The 23,166-nt window shown below is 41.6% G+C and overlaps 1 protein-coding gene across 1 annotated transcript in view; it reads left to right on the top strand.

The window, feature by feature from the left end:
• Positions 1–9,334: 9,334 nt before the first annotated feature.
• The window catches only part of GALNT9 (polypeptide N-acetylgalactosaminyltransferase 9), a 161,667-nt gene continuing 147,835 nt past the window's right edge, over positions 9,335–23,166 (top strand). Inside the window, exon 1 of the mRNA XM_069794957.1 lies at positions 9,335–10,003. Within this exon, the coding sequence (XP_069651058.1) occupies positions 9,763–10,003 (241 nt within the window). The 5' untranslated portion in view covers positions 9,335–9,762. The remainder of the gene's footprint in view (positions 10,004–23,166) is intronic.

Raw genomic sequence — 23,166 nt, 5'->3', positions numbered from 1 at the left:
CAGCCTCAGTTATTTTACCTACAGACACATCAGATGAATTTGAGATTTTTAACAACTTTCTTTTATTCTTTATTTTCTGTCCAGTCTACCCTAGACTCTATTGCTAAGTCCATTAGATTCCACTGTATTAACCTGCCTGCCTCTAGTTTCTTCTTGCCCTAATCCAATTCATGTTATGGTTTCCTCTTTCCTGTGTTCAAGAAGTTGCAGTATTTCATGTGACAGACAATTACTGTTTCAAGAGAATTCCCCTAACCTTTTGTCAAAAGTTGAATAACCTCAGTCTATCACCTGAGCTATCCTTTAGTATTTACTCTGGCAGGGTACTGTGCTAATTGTGTTGAACAAAGCATGCTAACAAGCAGTACTGCTTGCTCAGTGCAACATTGTCTCTGTTAAATAGCAATTGAAACCCCTGTATTTTAAGCCAATGTAGGTCCATGCTAACCTCTGTCAAGGCACGTCCTCCCAGGGACCTGTGTGCCTGAAGGATGGAAGGAAATAACCAGCACCAACAAAAGCTTTGCTCAGCACTAGGCAGCCTATTCACTACTTGTTGCTGATCTTTGGTTTATGTAAATCAAAAGCAGCTCAATAGACGTTAAAGGATTTAATGTCAGGAAATTTTTGTGAGCTGACACAATTGGACACATGTTGGATATAATATATAATAATAAATAGCATAAAGAAAACTACAGACCTGATCCTTTCCATTTCATGTTTCTTTTATATAGGTGGAATATGATCTGTCCTTTATGGCTGGTATTAATGTCTGTACTTGGGAAAATCAAGCCACTGACATAAAATATCTCCCTGTATTCAGTATCAAAAGCAGTAAGTGCTCTGTATCTACAATTACATATCATGATGTAGTGGCTAAAGGCATACGCAGTCTGGACTGCTTGTGAGCTTGGTCAGAGGCTTTGATGCTGCAGTTTCACTGTGGAGGGTTTTGGTGAGAAATACTTTTCCCTCAAAATAAGTAAATATATAAATAAATGAAGCTCTTCAACTTCATAGCCCAGAGCAAGATTAATTAAGAGGGAAAAATGCTTAATCTATCTGCTCACCATAGAATTAATGAATAATGGAGAATGTCTTCCCAGCATCTACAGCTAAAAGTGTTACGAATATCTCTGCATGTCATACCTACATGTCTCTGTCTACCTGCAGCTCCCCTCACCATGTTGCTCTTCTGGTGCCTCGTAGCAGATCTGTTGGTTTTCCATGTTTTTCTTGTTTTGGACTTTTATTTGTTTTAAGCTGCATATGGTCTCTAAATCAACTGAGATAAAGATTTAAAAAAGCAAATTCTGCCACTTCACTTATGGCAAGCTGTCCCCAATTTTCAGATGGAGAAATTGAAATCTAGAGAAGTTGTGTGGTCTGGAACAGGAAACAGCATAACAGTTCTTTAAGCATTTGCATAGTCCAATATAGTCTTGAGTGTTCTTTTCCTACTGACTGGCTCATTTTCAAGTGGATTGGAGAGAAAAAAAAAAAACAAAAAACCTCCAAAACTGTTAAATGGGACTTTGTCCTTTACCAGGAATATTTGGGAATTCAACGCAACTAGATCAGTTTGGTTTTGTCATCCTACTTCCATCTGTTAAGGCTTCTTACTGGCATGGTTTTTAGGATGGAATTTTACCATACATCAGCTTTTATCTTCCTATTTTTTTAAGATGATACTTTTTAGAAATACATTGAAGACTTTAATGCTAGAAATGGTTTGGTTTCTATTTAAATATCCTTAAGATCTCTGTTAAAGGCAGATATAAACTGTACTAAATGTTCTTTATTACTCACACATGCACTGCCCCTGTGAAAAACATCATACATCAGAGGCAGCAGTGATTCTTCAGATTTGCCCGGTGACAAGCCACCGTACAGCTAGTCTTTGCTAAAAATGTCAATGTCAACTTTATTTGCCAAAACATGTTTTCTTCTTTCAAGCTGCCAGTTGTTGTTTCAAAATAAATGGAATCTAAAAATCTCATTATTTTTATTGTTTAAAGCCAGCATTGGGTGCAGCTCTGGGGGTCAGAAGGTAACAATACTAATTTACCCCTGTGCTGCTGCACTTAGAATATTTAATCTCTTGTGACTTTGACATGATGACTGGCTGTGTTTCTTAATTTTGTTGTGAAGATTTTGCTGGAGGGCCATGCATCTCTTAATAATGTGCATCAAGACAGAGACAAGTAAGTAATGAATACTGTATGAGGCTCTTTTCCTGCAAGTCTATCAGCTTGGGCAAATACCTGCAGAAGTCCACAAGCCTGTACCTCATGGCAGAATTGGGACTGTGACGATGATGGCCAAAGATCAAGGTGCAATTCCAGTAGCAAAATATTTTTAACTGTTCTAAGCCAGTGATAATGTTCAGCTTTTTCATAGGCTTTCGGCTGGGTTGGACAGAGAGCAACATCTTTCCAGCTTTTTAGTGCTGGTGAAGAACTGTTACATTCAACATCTATCTGAGAAAGCCCACTTCTTTTTGCTAGTCCTTTCAGTAAGCAGACTTCTACGTACAGCACAGCTATATTAAAAACATGCCTTAATGTAAAACTTGTTCTGGACAGTGTTTTCTGCCTAAGATAATATTTGATTAAATACCCATAAAAGAACTGACTGCAAATTCTGTTGCCATAAGGTTGGCCGTTTAAGAGTAGAGACAAATGGATTCCATGAGGAGCTCAGGGTCATAGTTCACAGATGTCGACTGACAGATAGAGCCAAAGATTGATTTGTTCCTACGATTAGGAACACCATTCATGAACCTTTTTTTTTTTTTTAAACAGTACTATCAAAAAGCAGTCTCTGCTTTAAAGGCTATACAGGGTATGAAAGCAGAAGCAGTGACTGCAGCAGAAGAGGGAGCACAGGGAACCAGAAGACAACATTGGTCAGTACGAAAAGCAGAAGTCTCAGCATGCAAACGGCCTAGCCATTGCTTAGGGTTTTGTAGGTTTTCTGGCAATGGGAATAAGTAAAGATGGATTTCAAGGAGTATAATGAGGTAATTTCTGTATCTGTAATAGCTGGGTATTAAATTACATTTATATATCTTTTACACATTTATTTTCTTTACTAGAACTCTCATAAGCATAGAAGCTGTCCTTGAAAACTTCCCAGATTTATTTCCAGTGTGTGAGTCTCTCTCCATCTTATCACAGTACCTCTGAAATTCCTTATAGTAAGTTATGATGGTTATCAAAAACATCAGTCTGCAACCTAGGATCCCAGTGCAGCAGCTGTCAGGCAGGTTCCAAAAACCTTCCCTTTTTGAGGCACAGATGAACTGAGCCTCTCAGTCAGTTCTGGGAGACGAGGTTCTCAAGTATTTTTTTTCTGTTGTTTTATGGAGTAAATCTAAGGCCATGCAGATAATCTTTGATCATGGTGAATGGTGATAATCCTCTCTTAGCAAACCTATTCTGAAATTACAGTAGGAGATACAACAGAAAATGGATAGAGGACTATGCAGTTGGATTTAAAAACGTAGGAGCTCAACTGGTTCTTATTAAAATTGGTGAGAGCTGTAATGTTTATAAATTACAGCTTTGTAAAATGTAAGCATGTGGGTTGAATATTTTAGTCTTGGCAGTTATTTATATTCTTTTTTTACAATGATAGGTTTACTGGGGTTTTTAATTCATGTTTGGATAATTGTTGGGTTTTATCTGTATGCTATTTACTACAGTGTGGTGGTCAGCACAATGTCACAAGCATGAAAGAAGAGTCAACCTGTAGTTTTAATACAGTATGAGGAATATATGGGTAGTGCATCTTCGTGTTGCAGCAACAGGTGCTAGAACACAGTGCAGTCTCTACATTTGAAGAACTGTCCCATGTTCAAGTGGGAATTGTTGCAATTTTAGAAGGAAGCGTCCCAAAATTCCATTTAGGAAACTTCTGTGTAACCAAATAAGTGACTAATACTTCCAAAATGAAAAGGATATATATCTCTTTATATATAATTTCTGAATTATGTGTTCAGATTTTAAGGCATCTAATTTGATTTAGAACCATCCTCAAGAGGAAGTTAAAATTCAGCACCTCCAGGCTAATCTTGTGAATACTTAATCCCTGTGTTGTGCCTACCACTTTGAGTAGGTCTGCTGGTTATGAATGAGAGTCTTTGCACACTGTAATTGTGACCCCACTAATAAACACTTATGGCATCGGGTCTGTAATAAGTGTAGCAGAGAGGTCATCTTACTAAAGTAAACACATTCATCTTGGTTGAAATCACAGCACAGCGTGTTGTCATTCTGCTCTAAGTAAAGTAGACGTTGATTATATTCAGGGCTATGCAGTCACCATACACCTTTACTTTCTGAGCCAGCACTAAATGTTCCCAGCACAGAATCACTGCATGGAAATCCCTCATGGCTTTTGGGCTTCCAACCTTTTTAATGTAGTGAGATGGATACCAGGTTAGGGATTCCTCTCTCTCTGCCTTACCTGGCCACAGCACTTCTATGCTAGCAATAACAGGCATTTGGTCAACTGTGAATATGCTCCAAAGCCTCTACATCAACATGAGCAGAGTAGCAGTTTGAAGCCTTAGGGACCTGGCAGCGTGTTGTTGCTAGAGGAATTATTTGGCCATTGGCCTTCTTGTGCCACTATAATATCAGCTTGCCATCTTCTGCAAAGCTGCGGCAGAAAAGATAAGAGGCTGGTTGGAATTATCTGAAGTATGAGACAGTAGAGGCTTCCTTATTTATTTCTTTCCTAACTTGCTAGCTACTTTTTCAAAAAACTTCATGCAACTTCATGCAAACATCGTGTTTGTTCAAATCTCTTCTTACAGAGTCTGCTGGAACTATGGTAGGAAGGGGGCTGCACAAATACTAAACTGCACAATTATTTGATGGGCTGCAATACCTCTTTGCAACAGGATGAGGGCCTCAGTTATGTATGTCTGGGTAATTTAACAGAGATCTTAGACTTTGTTGTCTGGTTTTGTTGCTGTTTTCTTCTAAATAAGTACTACTTGAAGCAGAAGAATATGAGGCTATATTAAAACTCTAAGCAAAGGGCTAGTAAATGCAGTTGGGATTTCGTTAGGAAAATGGTAGGTGATGTTAGTGTGTGTGAATAACTACAGCTGGAATCTACAACTGCAGATCATTGCTGGCATAATATTTTGTCTGTGTTTTTTTCTTTTTCTTTAAAGCTAGTGTTCAAATACTTTTAACATCAAAGTCTTCTCTTCTACACATTATTCATTCTTGCAAATGTCTCATATCATGCAGTAGAATGATCAGAATGATATGTCTCTTTAGATATGGTAAATCAATCTTGTGTTCTTTTGGAAAAGTGGTTGGGAATGATTTTACAGTTATTAACTTGATTTTTTTTTTTTTCCCCAATGAAAGCTTTTTAAAATTCAAAAAACTTTCAAGCAACTTTTCAATCACTCTCTCCTTGACTCTCCCCCAGAGTAAAATCTTACTTATTTTGTTTCATCAGCAAGCCAATTCCTTCATCTCCTTCTAGGGACATTAAAATGAAATTCAACAGAAAACACCTCATAAAAAATTGAAAGTCATGTTGATTATCTGGGTATGTGCCCACGATACCTGGGACTGTACAACAGAAGTCATGGTGACTCCAAGGGTTCTGCTATAGAGATGGTATATTTTAGGTCTGTCATGGTCTTTTTTTATAACTTTTTTTGACCACTTTTGGGGGAAACTTGAACTTGGGAAATGTCCAGCTGATGATGGGTATCTTAGTCATATTCAATTGCTGCACAACCTACAGATTTCACTAGCCGGTAAAAAAAATCTAGTTCCTCTGTACTGGTTGAGGTTAGTAGCTCCAAATGAACTGTGGTCAGGTTGACTTGGAGTTTGTTGCCTTGACTAGTTGCACGATGGGCTCTGCAGATAATGGCTGTAAGACCAATGCTTTACTAAAAGTTCTTTTCAAAATCTTTTAGTTCAGTGTTGTTTGAAGTGAAATTTACTGTTTCTGACTTCAGTAGCTAAGCAGAACAGGATTGTAAATGCAGAAGCAACTGAAGTTTTCCTCTATATCAACATCTTCGTGCCAAGATGGAGTGTTCTGCAGTAACCAAGAGACAACAGAAGCAAAAGTAACTGTTGCAAGATCAACAGTGTACAAGACCAAGCACAGTTTCAAGGATGGCCACGACAGTAGCAAGGTTTGTTTTTTTTAATTCTATGATCATTGCAGCCTTAGCTATTTGACAGTCCAGCAGCAGCCCAGAAGTGCCCCAAGGCAATAAACCATCTCTTTACTATATTAGGGAAGTTGCCTAAGACAGATGGCTATTTTAGAGTGCTGACTGGCTTTTTAGAGACTTTACCTCTGGCTACTTAACATCATCTTCATCTTCATCCAGGTGTTTATTTGGGCTGAGCACAGTGATAGGAGAGACATGTAAAGAGTATGATCAACCATAGACTGTCATTCAAATACACAGTATCTTGGTGTTTCTTTATAGCAGCTTTCTAATCCATCTTGGATGATAGGAGTGAAAATATGAGCCCTATGGAGATGAGTAGGAATAAAAATCAGTAAGAGAGTAATAGTGAGAGAGAGTAGTAGTGTGCAAGAGAGAGAGAAACTGGATTTGTGATTTGGAATGGGATCCTGGCATTGCCTCTGGCTTGTTCAGTTGATTTGGAACAAGTTACCAATGCCTTCCTATATTCCCCATGTGTAAGATGGGTCAACAATCAGAGCTGATTGGTATGGTTTCATCAAAAGCATTTTCACTGACTTCCAGATGTTGCATATATTGATTTTGATCTAGTTTTCTTTTGGCATTAATAAGCCTTTCTGAGGGAAGAAAAATTGGAACCTGACCCTTTGGGGCAGGAAACAGTGGCTTCAGCTCAATGCTGTTTGTGTGAAAATATTTCAAAGCTTTTTGGTTTTGTTCCAATGCAAAAAGAAAATACATTTTCTGACCTTGAAATTTTTCCAAAAACACTGCTGCCATCCTTCAGTCAGCTTTTATACTATAGCTTTTGTAATTTGCTTTGAGATCTCTGAACAAACAGTGATCTATAAGACCTAGCTATTATTTGAATGGTGTTAGATAAGGTTTCAGCCATATAAGCATATTCTCATGTTCTTCTGTACACACTGTATTTTAAGCTGCCCATTTAAGAACATTTACTTAGCAAAAGGAAACGACTGTTTGACCTAAGTCAATCATGGATGAAATAATGTCTTTGAAAGAGCCTGTTTAAAACTGCAGTGATGTAAAAAAAAACAAAAACAAACCATCAAAACTTGGTAAACTCTCCGGGATTGTCAAAGGTGTTTTACAACTCTTGGGACAAACTACGCTCGTGTCAGAATCCAAACTGAATTCTTGTGGCCAGCTTGTGAACTTGGAGTTTATAATGGAAGTAGTGATCTAACAGATTCTTAACCATATCAAGACCAGCAGGTGTTGCTATAATATATTAAATGCTGTGGAGACATCTAATAAGCTACACTTGAGCATTAGTTCAATACATTTTCTTAAACCAAATTGGTATTTCTAGGGAAGCGTAATGCTATGACAGACTTGCAATAAGAATACTACTAAAATAATCAAAACACTGGAAAATTGCAGGTTCTGAGCTGCTTCTGCTGAGCTGACTGAGAGTTTTACTACTGCTTCGGTGAAAGAACATCTGACCCTGCATTTAGGTATTATTTGTGTTTAAGAATACAGTACTGTAGGAAGTAACCAAATCCTGTATATATTTCTATAGAGACATGCCTATTTGCAAGAGATGACACTGTAGAAACGTGTGGCATCTTTTGCCAGGGGTAAGATTAGATTATGGTGAAACTGTAGTCTAGGCTTGTTCCATGCTGCCAATCCCTCCAACACAGGTTTCATTGTTGATCCCCAGAAGACAAGGGGAGAATTCCTCTAAGACAGAAAAACATTTTTGCTCAAACAAACTGCATCCTCAGGGGCCTTGAGGAAGGTGAACAATAGGAGAGTCAGAAGTAGGACAGCAATGGAGAGTTTATATGTCCAGAAACCCTGAGCAGGCCTTGCCAAGTTACAGTAAAATCAGGGAGGTTGTAACTTTTGCTGGATTTTGAGCTTGGCAGCTCCTGAAATCAAGAAGGAAGGGTGAAAGGAAAATAATTTCCACAACCAGGATTATATTATGGTATGCAATCCTCTAAGTGAGATATTATAAAAAGGAGGACCACTGTGAATGTGAATGGAGAAGCTGCTAGCTGAAAGGGCTTATTTAATGTTCATAGGTATCAAGCTTAGACATCTTGGTAAATCTTCAGCAATCACTGGATATGCGTTTGAGAGTAAGGGCCTAGGCTGCTTTTCTCCACCTGTGTATGATTCTGTGATAATAAGGACATGGACCTGTTGGAGCAGGTCCAGAGGAGGGCCACAAAAATGATCAGAGGGCTTAAGCACCTCTCCTATGAAGACAGGCTTCTTGAGAGAGTTGGGGTCGTTCAGCCCAGAGAAGAGAAGGCTCCGGGGAGACCTTATAGCAGCCTGCCAGTACTTAAAGAGGGTCTACGAGAAAGATGGGGACAAACTTGTTAGCAGGGCCCATTGTGATAGGACAAGGGGTAATGGTTTTAAACTAAAAGAGGGTAGATTTAGACTAGATATAAGGAAGAATTTTTTTACTGTGAGGGTGGTGAAACAGTGGCACAGGGTTGCCCAGAGAAGTGGTAGATGCCCCATCCCTGCAGACATTCAAGGTCAGGTTGGATGGGGCTCTGAGCAACCCGATCTAGATCTTGAAGATGTCCCTGCTCACTGCAGGGGGGGTTGGACTAGATGACCTTTAAAGGTCCCTTCCAGCCCAAACTATTCTATGAGTCTATGTATGCTTGGCAAGAGCTTCCTTCACAGGTGGATGTGACCTCCAGGTAGGTTCACTAGCCAGTGTTGTACTTTGGCTGCCGGGAAACCCGTGGAGCTGAGAGCGCATTACCAGCTCTCCCTCTTGCTGGGAGCACGTGAACTTGTTCCAGCTTATTTCCAGGGGTGAGGCAGGTGGGGCATCGTCTCGCTGCCAGGGGCTGCAGCCACAGACAAGGACAATCTTCGTCCTGCCCGTTCTCAGGAGCTGCCTGTAGTGATGCTTGGGCAGGATAAGGGCCCTCTACGTGGGCAATGAAGAGGAAATGGCCACGGGTGTCTTCCGTGGGAGAGAAGCACGCAACTCCCCTGGCTCGTTCCCCGATCCGTCGCGCTGAAATCCAGCGGCGAGAGCCGGGGCTGCACCGCAGGGCCCGGGGGCGGGCGGCGGCCCCCGGCAGGGCCGGGATGCGGGGCGGGGAGCCGCGGGCGAGGCGGGGCGGCGCGGCACGGCACGGCACGGCGGCTCCACCGTGTGCATGTAGATGAGATCCCCCGGAGCACGTCACTCCGCACCGGCGCTCTGCGTTTGGGGCGGCGGAGAGCGAGGGCGGGCGAGCGGGAGCCGCCGGGGGAGGAGAGGCGGCGGCGGCGGCGGCTCCTCCGCAGGCAGCAGCGGCTCGGCTCCGCGCCCCGCGCTCCCCGCGCGGCCCCCGCGCTCCATGCCGCCCAGCCCGCCGCGGCGCGGCCCCCGCGGGGCGAAGGCGGGCGCCGGGCGGGGAGCGGCGCGGCGGTGCTGAAGGACAGCTCCGCTCCGCGCCTCTCCGCGCCTCTCCGCGCCCCGCGGAGCGCCCCGTCGCCGGGTGGCCGCGAGGCCGCCGGCCGCGCCGCGCCTTGATGTGCCCCCCGCCACCGCGCCGGCGGCTCCCATGGCGGTGGCACGGAAAATCAAAACTTTGTTGACGGTGAACATCTTGGTCTTCGTGGGCATCATCCTCTTCTCCGTCTACTGCAGGATCCAGGACCGCTCCCAGGAGCTGGTGCAGATCGTCCGGAGCGCGGACCGCCGGGCCAGGAGCCGCGGCGCCAAGGTGGGCAGCCTGGCCGACAGGGAGTCCATCCTGCAGCGCCTGGACCACCTGGAGGAAGTGGTCTACAACCAGCTAAATGGTACGGAGGGCTGGGAGGGGACGCGGCGCCAGTCCCGCGGTGCCCCGTGTCCTGGGAGGGTGCCGCAGATCGGGGAAGAGCACCCGAAGCGCCCGCCCGCTGGGGAGGGAAGCCCGGGCACCGTGCGCGCTGCCCCCGCTGCTAAAGAGCTGGAAAGGAAGGGGAAGAGCTGGCTGCAGGGCTTTGCTGGAGGGATTTGTTCATCCCCCCCACCCCCCACCCCCGCCAACTCTCGGTCTAAAGTCAGGACTTCCTCAATAGAGGCAAAGTTAAGGAGGCTGCAGAGTTCATGGGTTTAAGGATCGGTGGAAGTCCCTACGAACTGTACCAGGTTTTACAGTTTGCCTGGATGTATTAACTCTGCATGGGTAGGTGTTTGTATAGCAAATACATTGTTAGGTTGTAGCTGGAAGTCACATATTTGGTCTCAGAACTACTTCAAAAACATTCTACTGAGTTCTTACGCTGTGTACCTTTAATGGTCTATTTAAATGTCTTTGCCATTTAAATTTGGTATCGTCTATGGTGAGGAGGGGAAGCATCCACCACTTCTTTTTATGACATTCTGTTCTAATTCACCAGGGTTGAAAAAATCTTGGTAGGTAAGCAAAGAGCCCTTCCATGGCAGTTAGAACAGGCTAAGCTATAAAAGTTGTTTAGGACAGCTAACATTTCATATAGAAACTAATTCTTCAAAACAAGTGCATTTGTATTTGCACAGATTCGTAAAGTTTTACATGTGCAACATCAAAGAAATGGGTATGTGATTAAATACATCAGTGCTTTGGACAAGAAGAGGCTGAAGGAGTAAACTTTTACATGAAATTATAGTATAAATGTAACAATTAGTGTCTAGCACCAAATAAAACTTCCAGTGTAGATATGTTGAAGTATACCAAACGTGCTTCTAGGCTGCTTGTGAAAATCTTACTCGTAACATTGATTTAACAAAGGCTACTGTCATCTCAAAATGCAGACAAATAGGAGGGTTAGGATAAAGTGTATTTCCTATTCCTACTTTCTGAATGACTGTATGAATCTAAGTACGTTAGACTGTTACGGTAATATGCAGTCTATGCCAGCAAGTGTTATGGAACAGGCATTCCCTTACGCACTCATCTGTATAAAACGGGGAAGAGAGAAGGGGAATGTGGAGTGTGGGTGTTAGTCACAAAAATACATGTTCATGAATTAGAGACAAAGTGTCAACAACTGTGTTTCCTAACTGTATTCTGGAGCAGTTTTGAAGAATGTAAGATTTAAGAGGGAAATCCTCCTCCCAAATTCAACAAAGTCATAGAGTTCCCAAACTGAATTAGATCAGTCCCCAAGCTATATCCATCGTAGCTCAGCTGAATGGGTTTTTTTGGCCCGAATTGATTTGTTCTTGGTGGTGTTCATAGGTGAGACTTTGTGTAGGATTTACCTGCTCGGGGTTCATCTCAGTGTAGCATCCCCTGGAGAATCAGCAGGGGTCCTTAATGTAGTAAGCAGGCACCGTTGCACATAAAGACTGTGGCTTCACAGTGAACAGGAAGTTCTCTGTTAAGTATGCCTCTATTTTTGGGACCTTTTTCTTCTTCTTCTTTCATTTGGTTTGTTGGATATGGAACTTCATAGTGAAATTACTTGAACTTAAATGTTACGTTGCTTCTTCAGGTCATAATAAAGACTGCAGACAGTTTCTTCTTCTTGAAAGTTCTTACGCAGGAAAATACTGAAAGTTTTTCAAGCTGAGCTGTTCAAATTTCCTATTCATTTCCCTTCAGTTTGTCTCTAACACAGTTGGGTTTTTTTATTACACAGTGGTACATTAACACAGATTAATTTTTTCATCATCATTGTGAAAAAAATACTTTGTCGCTTTCTTCTTCTTTTTTTTTTTTTTTCCATCCTGGGCAGCAAAATCAAAAAGTTGTAAAAAATTAGGAGGTGCTCCACTGAAATCATCAGAGTTGCATCTCTGTAAGTGAAATCAGGATCAAGCATCTGTGTTTGGCTTTAGCTCGCTGGTGTTCCGTTTTTAATATCATGACTCATTACTTATGCCATTAATGGGCATAATGCTGCTCTGGCAGCATTGAGATTCAAGAGAGCCTGCCTGTGACAATGCCCTACCATGTCTCACAGAAAGACTGGTATTAGAGAAGCACTCTGTCTGCTCTGGAGCCGTGCAGTTTCATCCTAATGTTGAGTGAGGTTTCTCAGACATTATCGTGTATACTGCTTTATCACAATGTTAGCGAGCCATCTGAGGCCTTTTTGGATGTTACTTTTTCATGAGGCAGGTCAAAGTCACCCTTGATGGAGAGACAGACATGGGCAGATGGATTTTACTCATAAGGAATATGAATTCCTTGCATACCCAGAACTCCTGCAAGCACCAGGAGTTTGAGTCCACCTCAATGTTATTGTTATGGTAGGTCTGCCCAGATCAGTATTTCAATTTTCTACTCTTGGTTCTTTCTGTTTTGAGATCAGCAAATTTAGAGCCACCTATTAAGTATCTTATATTTTTGGTAATAAAGTCTCAGTGTTCTTTTGTTTTATCTTTCTCTTCTATTTGCATTAGTTAGTCCTAAACTGGTAAGACCTTACCTGGCTTTTCGAGAGACTCTGTTGAAGATCCAGTGCAATAGAAAGACACTTCTGTGAGAGACCAGCCCTGCAGCTGCACCTATACAGAATTTTGTTTCTGTCACACTTATTTGTCTGCATGCAATCAAAGAAATGTTATTTGAAAGTATACCTTCTGCAAGGAAAAATAAACACAAGCAGTAATGTTACAAGTGTTACAAGACTCAACCTAAAACTGATCACTAGAGAACCCATTAACTTTTCAGTCTGAATAAAAACTGTGCATACAATGCCTGCGGAGGTGTGTGTAGGATGCAGAGGGCCATGCATGAAAGTCAGTAGAAAGCTGGTCCTTGCAATTATCTTTGGCAGAACGAGAATTTTTAGACTAGAATGAATGAGAATTGCCATGATTCCCTGCAGTCGTGCTGACATACACCCAAACAATAGTTTTCAGTTGGCTTGTGCTTTGGTTTTCTATCAACTTAGAAAAATAGTATTTCTGAAAGCTTTCTTTGTGCTCAGTTGCTGCTGATTTTGGTGGAAGTAAATGAACGGAGAATGCAAAGGGAAAGGAAAGCAATTAAATGTGTCTGTGGAATTTCCTTGGTGAAACTTTATATTACCTCTTAATATTTGACTTTGGGTATAACTCAGTTTTTCAAAATAAATGTTATTCTAGATCTAGTTCATGAATCTATATATGTTTTTCGTTTTTACTATGGTATTTCTGTTGATGAATATGATTTATTGTCAGTCAACACAGTACTAGTACCAGATACACTTAGTAGCAATTCATGAAATGGCATAATGATAATACCTTGGTGTTTTCTTCCTTTGCCTCTATTCTTTGTAAAGGGGAAAAAATAAAAAAGATTTAATTGACTGAATTTTTCCCCAATCAGGTTTGCATCTGAGTCTGTTGCTAATGATTTACCATAGAGGATAAAGAATTTCTGATGCCCCAAGTAGAGCATAACCTTTCATGCCAAAAGCAATTGAAGGGTCAGACTACAATTTCACTGTAATTGCCTTTTTCCCTTTTCACTGTCTCTTTCCAGTAATACACAACAATCAATACAGCATGTAATTAGATTTCATTCAATCTGCAAAGATTAAGAGAGTTTTCATCTTCTCATTATGTATGCTCACATCGTGTCTTCCTACCCATGTCTTCCACATTAGACCTATTTGACCTGTTCTATTGCAGACATGGAGGGATAAGTTTGGAGTATTCCCTTGAATTTGACAGATTATCATTCTTTATACATAATAATTTGATTTTGCTCTCTTTGGGAAGATTAAATACAACAGCAATTTCCAGTATGATAAATGGGTTTTATATTGCATATGCATTTCATGGAGGAGGCTAGGGAAAAAAAGTGGACAATTCACATAATTGCAGCACACAGGCTTAAAATGATGGAAATAGCAGGTCCTAGGTGCAGAGGACTGATTCATGCAGACTGTGACTCCTGATTTTTAGAGTGTACTGGAAGCAAAGTGATTGCATTTAAAATTCAGCCTGGCAATCTGCATACTTAAAAGGTACAGTAGTATTTTTAAAAGGACAGTTTATTCTTCATAGGCTTGGGACTGGTTGAAAATGGTTCCAAATTTCCATATCGAAAATAAGGGTTGGGAACAGGCTGCAAATGAATCATGCGAATGTCCACATCTGATTTATCAAAAAGAAGCTTTTACAGCTGGCAGCTTTCAGCTGAAGAGTAATTTCTTTGCACAGAAGAGAGGTAAAAACCACATGTGCATGGGAGAAGAATAAGTGTGACTGCTACCCTTGCATTAATGAAACTGCACCTTCTCATACCCACATACAGATTCTCATGTTGTAACTATTTCTATTTAATTTGTTTATGGTCTGATGTTAACATGCATCTGATAAAACGAGCACATAATTATCTCCAAAAGTATCAACTTACTCGTGGGGCTTGCTCTCAGCCATGTGCTTTCCTTGTCCTAGTGAGTGGCTTCTTCATGCGGTCTCATTTTGAGGATTGTTTTAAGAAATGCAAGGTTGGGCCTAGTGAAGGCAGGAGTGAAAAATATAAACTGTTTTGTTTTTTTTTTTTTTTAAGTTAGGCTGCAGTTTATCAGTTTACCACACAGAGCCTAATAAGTATTTCCAATTGTTCTGGATCAGTTACTCAAGGTTAGGTAAGTAACCATTGTTACAGGCCTGACCTTCTGTATTGCAAAGTGATGGTCAAGTCCAAAAGACTGATTTCCACTTCACATTGGTGTTAGCTGTGTTAATCTTGATTTATGTAGCTGAGGAAACTCATAATCAGTGCTCTCAGCAAGGCCAAGGTTGTATTCCCCAAAATAAGGGAAGAAAACATCATGAGTGAATATTTAGGTAGCCCCTATAAATATATAAGGTAATATTTGAAATAGTATTACTCTATTTAGATGCTTTAGGAAGAAAAGTTCTAAAAGTTTGGTAGAAAAAAGAGGGTAAATCTCTTTTGTAAAACAGCCAAAATTGCATTCAGGTCTTCAAAATACCAACAAATACAAAAAATATGACTCCATTCCAGCAGCACGTCAGTGATTTTAAAGTCTCTCCCTGTATTCTGTGTTTCATACACTGGTAACTATTTTTTTTAATGTAATGTTTCTGCTTTTTGCATTTGTTGCTGGGAAGAAAGCTTATTTTGACAGAAAAATCATGTGGTAATTTTATCATTGACTCACTTATTTGTGTAGAACCTGAATCATTTGTGCTGTATAGGATTAAAGGCAATGTTTACAGAGGTGGAAAGAGAATCTTTGACTCGTGTTGGTTTTGTTGCCCTTTAGGAGGTATTCCAGTTCTGTTTCTTTCCATTTCTTTGTAGATGTGGCTGGAGTTGGAAAAGCAAATATGGGTCTGTCATCTTTCTAGTGAAGAGCTGCAGTGTAGTTGTTGCACATCTATAACCACCACACAGGTTTAGAGGATTAGAAAACCTGGCTTTAACTTAATACCCTTGATAGTGGGAGGTGGGGTTGTTTTTTGAGTTTGGGGCAGGGGGTGTGTGTTTATTTGATTTTTTTAGTAAGTAAAGGCAGGTAGTAGTTAAACCAAGAGCATCATTTAGCAGTGCGGTCCCAGCCACTGAGTGCATGGCTGTTCTCCAAGGAAATAATAAGATTTATGAAAGGAAGGAAAAGAAGTGAGTCATGTTTAACAAATCTTCCTTTTATTAATGCCTCTCTCTAACCTTACTAATGGATACTCAGTCTCTCTTTCTCAGTATACTTGGCATAATTTTTATTATTGTTATTATTTGTGGGGTTTCACTTGGCAGTCATTTCCATCTCTTAGTTTAAACTAACAAACTGAAGGGGGCAGAGGGGGGAGAAAAGAAAAAGAGCCTGTGATGTTCTGGATAACAGGAGGGAAGCAAGCCAATGACAGCAGAGCAGCTTCCAACCTTGTTGTAGTCCTATTGATCAAAACTGTCCTCTGAAATAAGAGAACTTTAGCTTTTGAGAATGAAAGCCAGATAGAGATGCTCCCACTGACCCAAAGTCATCTTCTCCTGAGAGCACAGAGCTAAAGCAGTCACGTGCTAACTGGATGAATATATGACTTGTGTCTGCTTTGTCTAAAACCCATGGCTATGGTGCCACGGAAATGGCTGTGAATATCTGGAAGCCTCTAGGTGGAGGCAAAACCCATTTCAAGGACAGCATGGCAGATGCAAACAGATTAAAAATTGTCTTTTTGCCCTATATTTTTTATTGTTTCAGGTGTTCTGGAATATCCAGGTTTCCCAGACAGTTTTAGAGACAAGCTACAGCACAACTGACACTTGCTGGTTATTTAGCAGGTCCTGTAGGACATAAAAAGAGCATAAAAATTACCTGTAGCAAGGCTATCTCCTCAGCCAAGATTTGCTTGACTTAGGGAACAGAAGGGAGTAATCAGGGAGCAGCGTGATGCAACTTGGTCTCGGGTCCTCTCATTTAGCTGGGGTTACTTTGAGTTTAAATGCATGATAGTACTGCTGGGGATGAAGGTGACAAACTTGGTTCTGTAATTTATTTCTCAGTCTAATGTGCTAGGCTTTCAAGTTCTTAGTTGCAAACTCTCTAGTACGCTGAAGAGTATGGAATTTCACCTGCTGCAGATAGCGTCAAAGCTCGATAGGGTTCATCTTTTCAGTGTTGGCTTACCTCTAATTTCTGTCCCGTCTTCTTTCATTGCCCACAGTATCCGCACTGGTAGCATACAAGAGTATGGCATGGATAATCTGTATGACTTCTCTGGCCTTGGTTTTTGAACTCTGAAGCAGTAGGAAAGGGCCTTCATTTGCATCAACAAGAGGTCCTCTAAAACAGAGAGAATCGAGGATGGGATTAGTATTTGTGGCAAAATGGTCCTTTTTTCAAATTGAGCTTCACCAGTTGGCTTGCTGAAGTGATGTCACACCTGTGATCTGGTGTAGATCTAAATGGAGTGAGCTGTGTGTATATATGCAAGTCTGTAGATGTCCAAGGAAGTGGTATTTTGGAGCTGAGTTCTGCTTTCTTATCTCTCTGTTTAATATTCTCCTCCCACAGTGAGGGAAGTGGGCTTGTGCTTCTGTGGTTCTTTGCACTAGCTTTTTATTTCACCTGGTTTAGCTAACTCAGACTCATTGCTATGCATGGAAAGACAGCACAGCAGCACTTTCTGTGGGAAATCCAGTGGAACATCCAGAGGAGTGCTCACACCACTTTCCTACCCCTCCTTACCCCCCAGTTTCATTTTTGAATACGTGTGTGTGTTTGTTTGTTTATGCTGCTTATGTCAACTTGCTGAAATGTGTGTTGAGAGGGCTCCCTTCAATGTCTATAGATAGACAAGTTTGTTGGTCTTCTAGAAAGAGGAAGAAATGGATGTCCTCAGGGTAAAGTAAACCCACTTGCTGTTTGCCATCAGGCTAAGTTACTCTGTACACTCTGCCCAGTCTTTCGAAGCAGATGTGGCTACTTACCTCTCCCTTTATTTTATTTGGATGACTTGTTCTGAGGGATCTGCTCTCAAGCCAAGGATGAGCCTAGGACCATGAATTGTTTTGTATCCTCAGCGAGGGGGGTCCTTAGTGAAACAATTCAGTAGAAAAGGGTCAGTTTGGGGAATCTCTGACAAATGGCAGAAGGCCTAATATATATATACTTTTTTTTTAAAATATGTCCTTGATTACAGGCTTTGGAGGAGAGTCTGAGGGCAGCTGCAGGGTAGCTAGCTGAGGAGACAATAGACTGATTCTGCTTTGTCATCATGAGCAGTGTGGATGCATAGTTTTGTCAGGGGCTGAAGAGTTATCTAAGTAAATGAGCAAAACCTTTTTAGAAAAGGTGAGAATATAGATTTCTGAATATTTTAGGCCTTGCACCACCTCCTATGGAGTTGTTCTGTAGAAGCCCTTTCACTTGCCACCACAGTCTGATTTATACTTTTAATACTTGAGCTGTAATTTACATGTCATCCTGGGAGAATGGGCAATGATTAAGAAAACTAAACCAAGGAAATGTTTTTTAAAAGAGCTTCTCTAAGCACTGCTACTTAAAAATGGTTCTGTCTGGCAAAGGTATCTGATGCCATAATACTACAGGAGAGGGTTACCTATTTCACAGCATCATTTGAAAATCACATCTAAATAACCCAAACTCAGTGGATGAAAATACAAAGGAACATGTTGGGCCTCTGGGATTCTCTAATGCATTTGCTTCAATCTTAACCTCCTGGGCTAAATAAATGTTAGAGCAAATGCCTAAGAGGCAGCTGTAATGCCAGTATCTCCCTTGGGCTGAATAGCCACTGTAAAATAGTGTAGCACTGGCAAAAGCCATGCTATCCCCCAACAGATTCCCGACGCCTCCTTCCTCTCTGCAAGGCCAAGACATGTCTGTGGAAAGAAGCTGCTGATGTAAAGGCCTTTGTTATCTGTATGCCACTGGACTCCACTCCAGGAGGACAATTCCTTGGCTGTACAAACCACTGCTTTCCCCTCTTCAGGCAATTAGCTGTGGCAGGAGGGAGAGGAGAAAATCTGAGCCGGTGTAGGCAAAAGGCAGCCATGGAACTCAATTATGTACCTTTTACTTATATTTCAGAGCCACTTATACAGGCAATCCAGTTGCCTTTACTGGAGTACTCATGAGAATAAGTACTTGCTAGTGTAAGGGTCTCACGTGCTTTATAAGGCATGACTCAAACCAGGTTTGCTAGAGTTGCATTTGAATCACCGCCTGGTACAAGCAGCATAAAAAGTCTCTCAGCTAGGCTTTAATGTCTGATAAACTGATCAGGGAAGAAAATGGATCCTGCCAAGTCTCTCTCTTCTGTGAAGTTCTTCAAATATGCAGACACTGTGAAACACAAATACTACCCACAGAGGTTCACATAGGGCTGTGTTAAACTATGCAGAGATACCTGTGAGGGGTATCCTCCATCATAGACTTCATAGCCTCATGAAGCACAGAGCTGGTCTCTCTGGGATTACCAGTGTGTTACAAGGTTTTGTTCCTGGGGAGGACTGTTAAAAATCATGTGTGTGATACAGTCGGCCGTTGTGTTTAGTCTGGAATCTAAGTCAGGTACAAATCCGACGCTGCTTTCTAAGCAAAACGCAGATCCTGCCAACCCCTGTTCTGCTGTCAGCAGCGCGTTGTGTGGATAGTGATAGATATTGCTGGTTGGATGAGGTAACTTGCTCAAATAGGTTTTTATGCCTGCAGCAATGATCCAAACTTTCCTCAGCTCACCCGTGCACTTAGTCCTATTGAAGTCAGTTGTCTAAATTCATCCATGCTATTGGTCCAGAAGCATCAGCACAGCTAGTGGTTATCAGCCTAGTAACTCCAGTAGTAAATTTGGCCAAATGAAGGTACTTCTGTCACAGGATGAAGAGTATATTGGCTAGTTATGATGATATATATGTAGTATAAAGGATAAATTCATGCTGTGTCCCTGTACTGCTTTAGTATGGTTGAGAACAATATCCTTCCTCCTTGAAGGTTTTGGAGTGATTCCCCTTTCTAGTATAGATCTGGTGAGCTTTGTGTTTCTACCTCTGACCCCCACTACTGGAGTCTTTGATTGCTTCTGTGTTTGCACTGTTTGGCTCCAGTCTGCACTTTGCAAAAAGAGGTACACAGACCAGGAGATGAGATTAGCAGCCTTATCGTGGCTCTCTTGCTCCTGGTATCTGAGCAAGCTTTCTTCAGAGATTGATTTATCTGTTTCCACAACACTGCACAGTACTATCTACCTAAAATGGAGCAAACCTGAATCTTCTTCTCACACTATGTCTGTTATGTACGCTGCTGGACACAACCCCCCATGCCTCAGCCACTGCCTGTGCTCCCATGGACATAGCTCCTCCATCCCTCAGCCAGTGCCTGCATGGTAGAAGCCCTTCACTTTCGACCTTTGAGATCTGCTTATGCCTATCATAATTTTTGTCTTAGTTTGACAGTGCTGGGCAAATTGGTGCCTAACTCACAGAATCTAACTGGGATCTAAGACTAGGCTTTTCCTCAGGATTTGATTGAATAAGTATTTTCAGTGTGTATATGCAATTAAATGCATATGGATTACCTACGTCCTAGCTGAATGGTTTAACCATTAGTATATTGTTTAAAAAATAAAAACAAAAGGAGGATCATATAACTTTCCCTTTCCTTTAGGTGAAGAATAAGACCTCTGCTGCATTCTTTAGAGCTGTAGGTCTTATGTGGGCAAATGTTTTCAGACTCCAAAGCAAGGATGGGACTTTTCATTCTCCCCTTTTCAGTATCCTCTGTTGACTAGCTCCATCCTGAGCCTCAGCCAAAGGTTTGATCACTCCCTGGAGGGAGAGCAGGTCCTTCCTGCAAGCACTCAGCTTGGACCCCAGATGCTAGCACCTGGCAATTATCCTCAGTATGTTAGAGCACTCTGGAATGCATCAAGAAATGGAAATGGTGCGAGGTCACACACAGTCTCCAATTCCTGTTTCCCACAGCCCAGACTAGCATCCTAGCCGAGGTACTGCCGTACCATTTGCAAAGCAAAAGGGGCTTTGTTGCACAGGAGCTTATTTTTTTTGGAAGGTATCCACCATGACAGCTGGAAAGCCCTCTCCTGCAATACTGGAGAAGTTTGCTCCTCATTTTGTCTCTGGCATTTTTGGTGGGGTGATAGGGTTAATTGGTTGTTTTTCATTTGGATTCTTTATGCTGGTTTTGTATTTTATTTGGCAGTGGGGCCTTACTGCCCTTTTAGAAATTGAGTTTATTTTTTTCTACAGCTCTCATATGCCTCTAGGATGTGAAGCTTTTGTAAATAAAAATGTATTTTTTGTTATATTAACTCATTTTCAAGCAAGCTTTGTGTTGTAGAAAAGATTGGTGGTATTCTTTCCTGTGCATGCTGAACTGAAGACAGTGATAAGACTAAAAACATCCCCAATTGAAATAGCATTGTATAACCCAGAGGTTAGCTTTCCTCAGGATTAAAATTTGCAGTCACTTTATAGATTCCTTGTAAGGCAGATTTCTAGTCACCCAGCCATGTGTAAAATGAGGCTACTGATAGCCGCAAAATTTTGCATCTACAAAACTCAGTCCCATTGGTGACTACCACAAGCACAAACCTGCTGATGAAAGAAGCAGATGCCCATTGTGCTGGTGTCAGCTGGCCAGTGAGGCTTACGTATTCCTGTGCTGTTTTTGTTAGAAGCACCATACCGAAGGTGCCAAGCAGGGGCTGGGTACCATTCACACCTCTAATAGGAAAACCAGATTTTGCTGCACAGAGCTGTTAATCCTAAAACATGATGATAGATTGCAGGTGGCTCCATGTAACAGATGGGAGTGGACTATGAGGTAAGAGTGAGCTGATCATGTTCAAGTTATTAAACAACCTAATACTAAGCTGCCTAACTGCTGAAATAGTTGATGCTTACAACTTACACAAGCAATGAGTGGGTTTGGCTTGGAAAAATGGGTGGTTGAGTGGTTTAGGTGTTAGCCTGTGTTAACCCTGGGTTTGGAAACCACTTTTTTTTGGTAGTTCTGTTATATAATTTCTCTGTCACATGGAGAATTCCCAGAATACAGGTCTGCAGATTTAGGCTTCTGACTTGCAGCACCATCGCAGGGACGTGGGCAGCCAAATGCTCCACTGGAGCCTGCTTTTGTATTTCTTCCTGGTGACCAGAATTTTCTCCCACTTTTTAATGATCTTTTGCATCTGCTAGAAGTTGCAGCTCTCTCAACACTTGAAGAATGTACTTTGTTTATTCACTGCTAGTATTGTAGGGACAGTGAAAAGATCTGCAAGTATTAATTATAAATTTCCCATTTTTCTTCAATTTAATATTTGGCAAACTCACTTGATATATCCTTCCTGGGATATTCCTTTAGGTGTAGACCTGAATATGTCAGCACCTGCACTGAACACTTTGCTCTCAGCTACTCCAGCTTTGAATACACAAAACCAATAATCTTCGATTTTAGACATGTGCCAGCCTGATCCTCCTCCTGTAATAGATCCATCTGGCTCAATGGCATTTTCATTCAACAGAAAATTAATTCTGGAGCAGAAGTGGCTTTTATAATACTAGTATCCAGTGGGGTTATATGTAAAATGTTCTGTTTTCTGAAAGAGTCAGCTTGGTATGGTTCCCATATTGACAGCCGTGTTCCCATTTCAGGCCTACAAAACTCTAAGCCAGGCTACAGAGAGCCCTCTTAGATGAGGTCAGGGAATTAAGAATTTCTTCTGTGATTCATTCTGAACCTGATCTGCCTAATAACTGGATTCTTTGTCTCCCTCTTTCTGTCACACACTAAAAGTTCACAAAGTGAGATTTTTAAGTTTTCCTTGCATGGTGGGAAGAATGAACAGAAGATATGCAGAAATGGAGGAGAAATATTCATGAGAGTACAAAGATATGGCCTAACTTTGAAGCTGGGATGGTGCAGCCTGGCATGCCAATGGACACAGGCTGAGTGACGCAGCCCTCAGAGAAGGTGTTGATCATTGCAGGGTGCATTTCTGCATATGGTACAGGACTGCTTGTTTAGGCATCTCTCAGCCTTTAATCATACTGACAAGAAGCTGGAGCACAAATACTGCTGTCTTAGAGACACAGTGGAGGTTGTGGAAGAATGAGACCACTGAAATACTTTGTAAAATTCTTCTTATTAAAGTTGCTTATAGTCGATGAAGTGAGCATGGGATTAGTGAACTGGAATCAGGGTCCCTGCATGAGTCATGCTAAGACTGCTCTAGCCCTGAGGAGAGGTGGAGTTCCCCATTGCACCACAATGTACAACAGGTTATTTTTGGTAAAGCCTGTAACACAGTTTGACAATTCGTTTTCACGTAGATTGTTGATAACTATTCTGGACCAGAATTTCAAGTGGTGAAAGCTGTCTCTTACATAGCCTACTTATGGCACTGTAGTAGCAAGATCAGAATCAGGCCCAAAGGACAAGACAGCTAATGCAGGATCAACACCAATTAGACATGACTAGGCGATGCTACGTGTGACGGTAGGCTGATATATTCTCTGCACACTGTACCATCAGAAAACAAAACTGGA

The sequence above is a fragment of the Haliaeetus albicilla genome, chromosome 10 (assembly GCF_947461875.1).
Source record: "Haliaeetus albicilla chromosome 10, bHalAlb1.1, whole genome shotgun sequence".
Classification (NCBI taxonomy): Eukaryota; Metazoa; Chordata; class Aves; order Accipitriformes; family Accipitridae; genus Haliaeetus; species Haliaeetus albicilla.
Note: the sequence above shows the minus strand (reverse complement) of the source record. Positions and strands in the feature narration are given on the sequence as shown.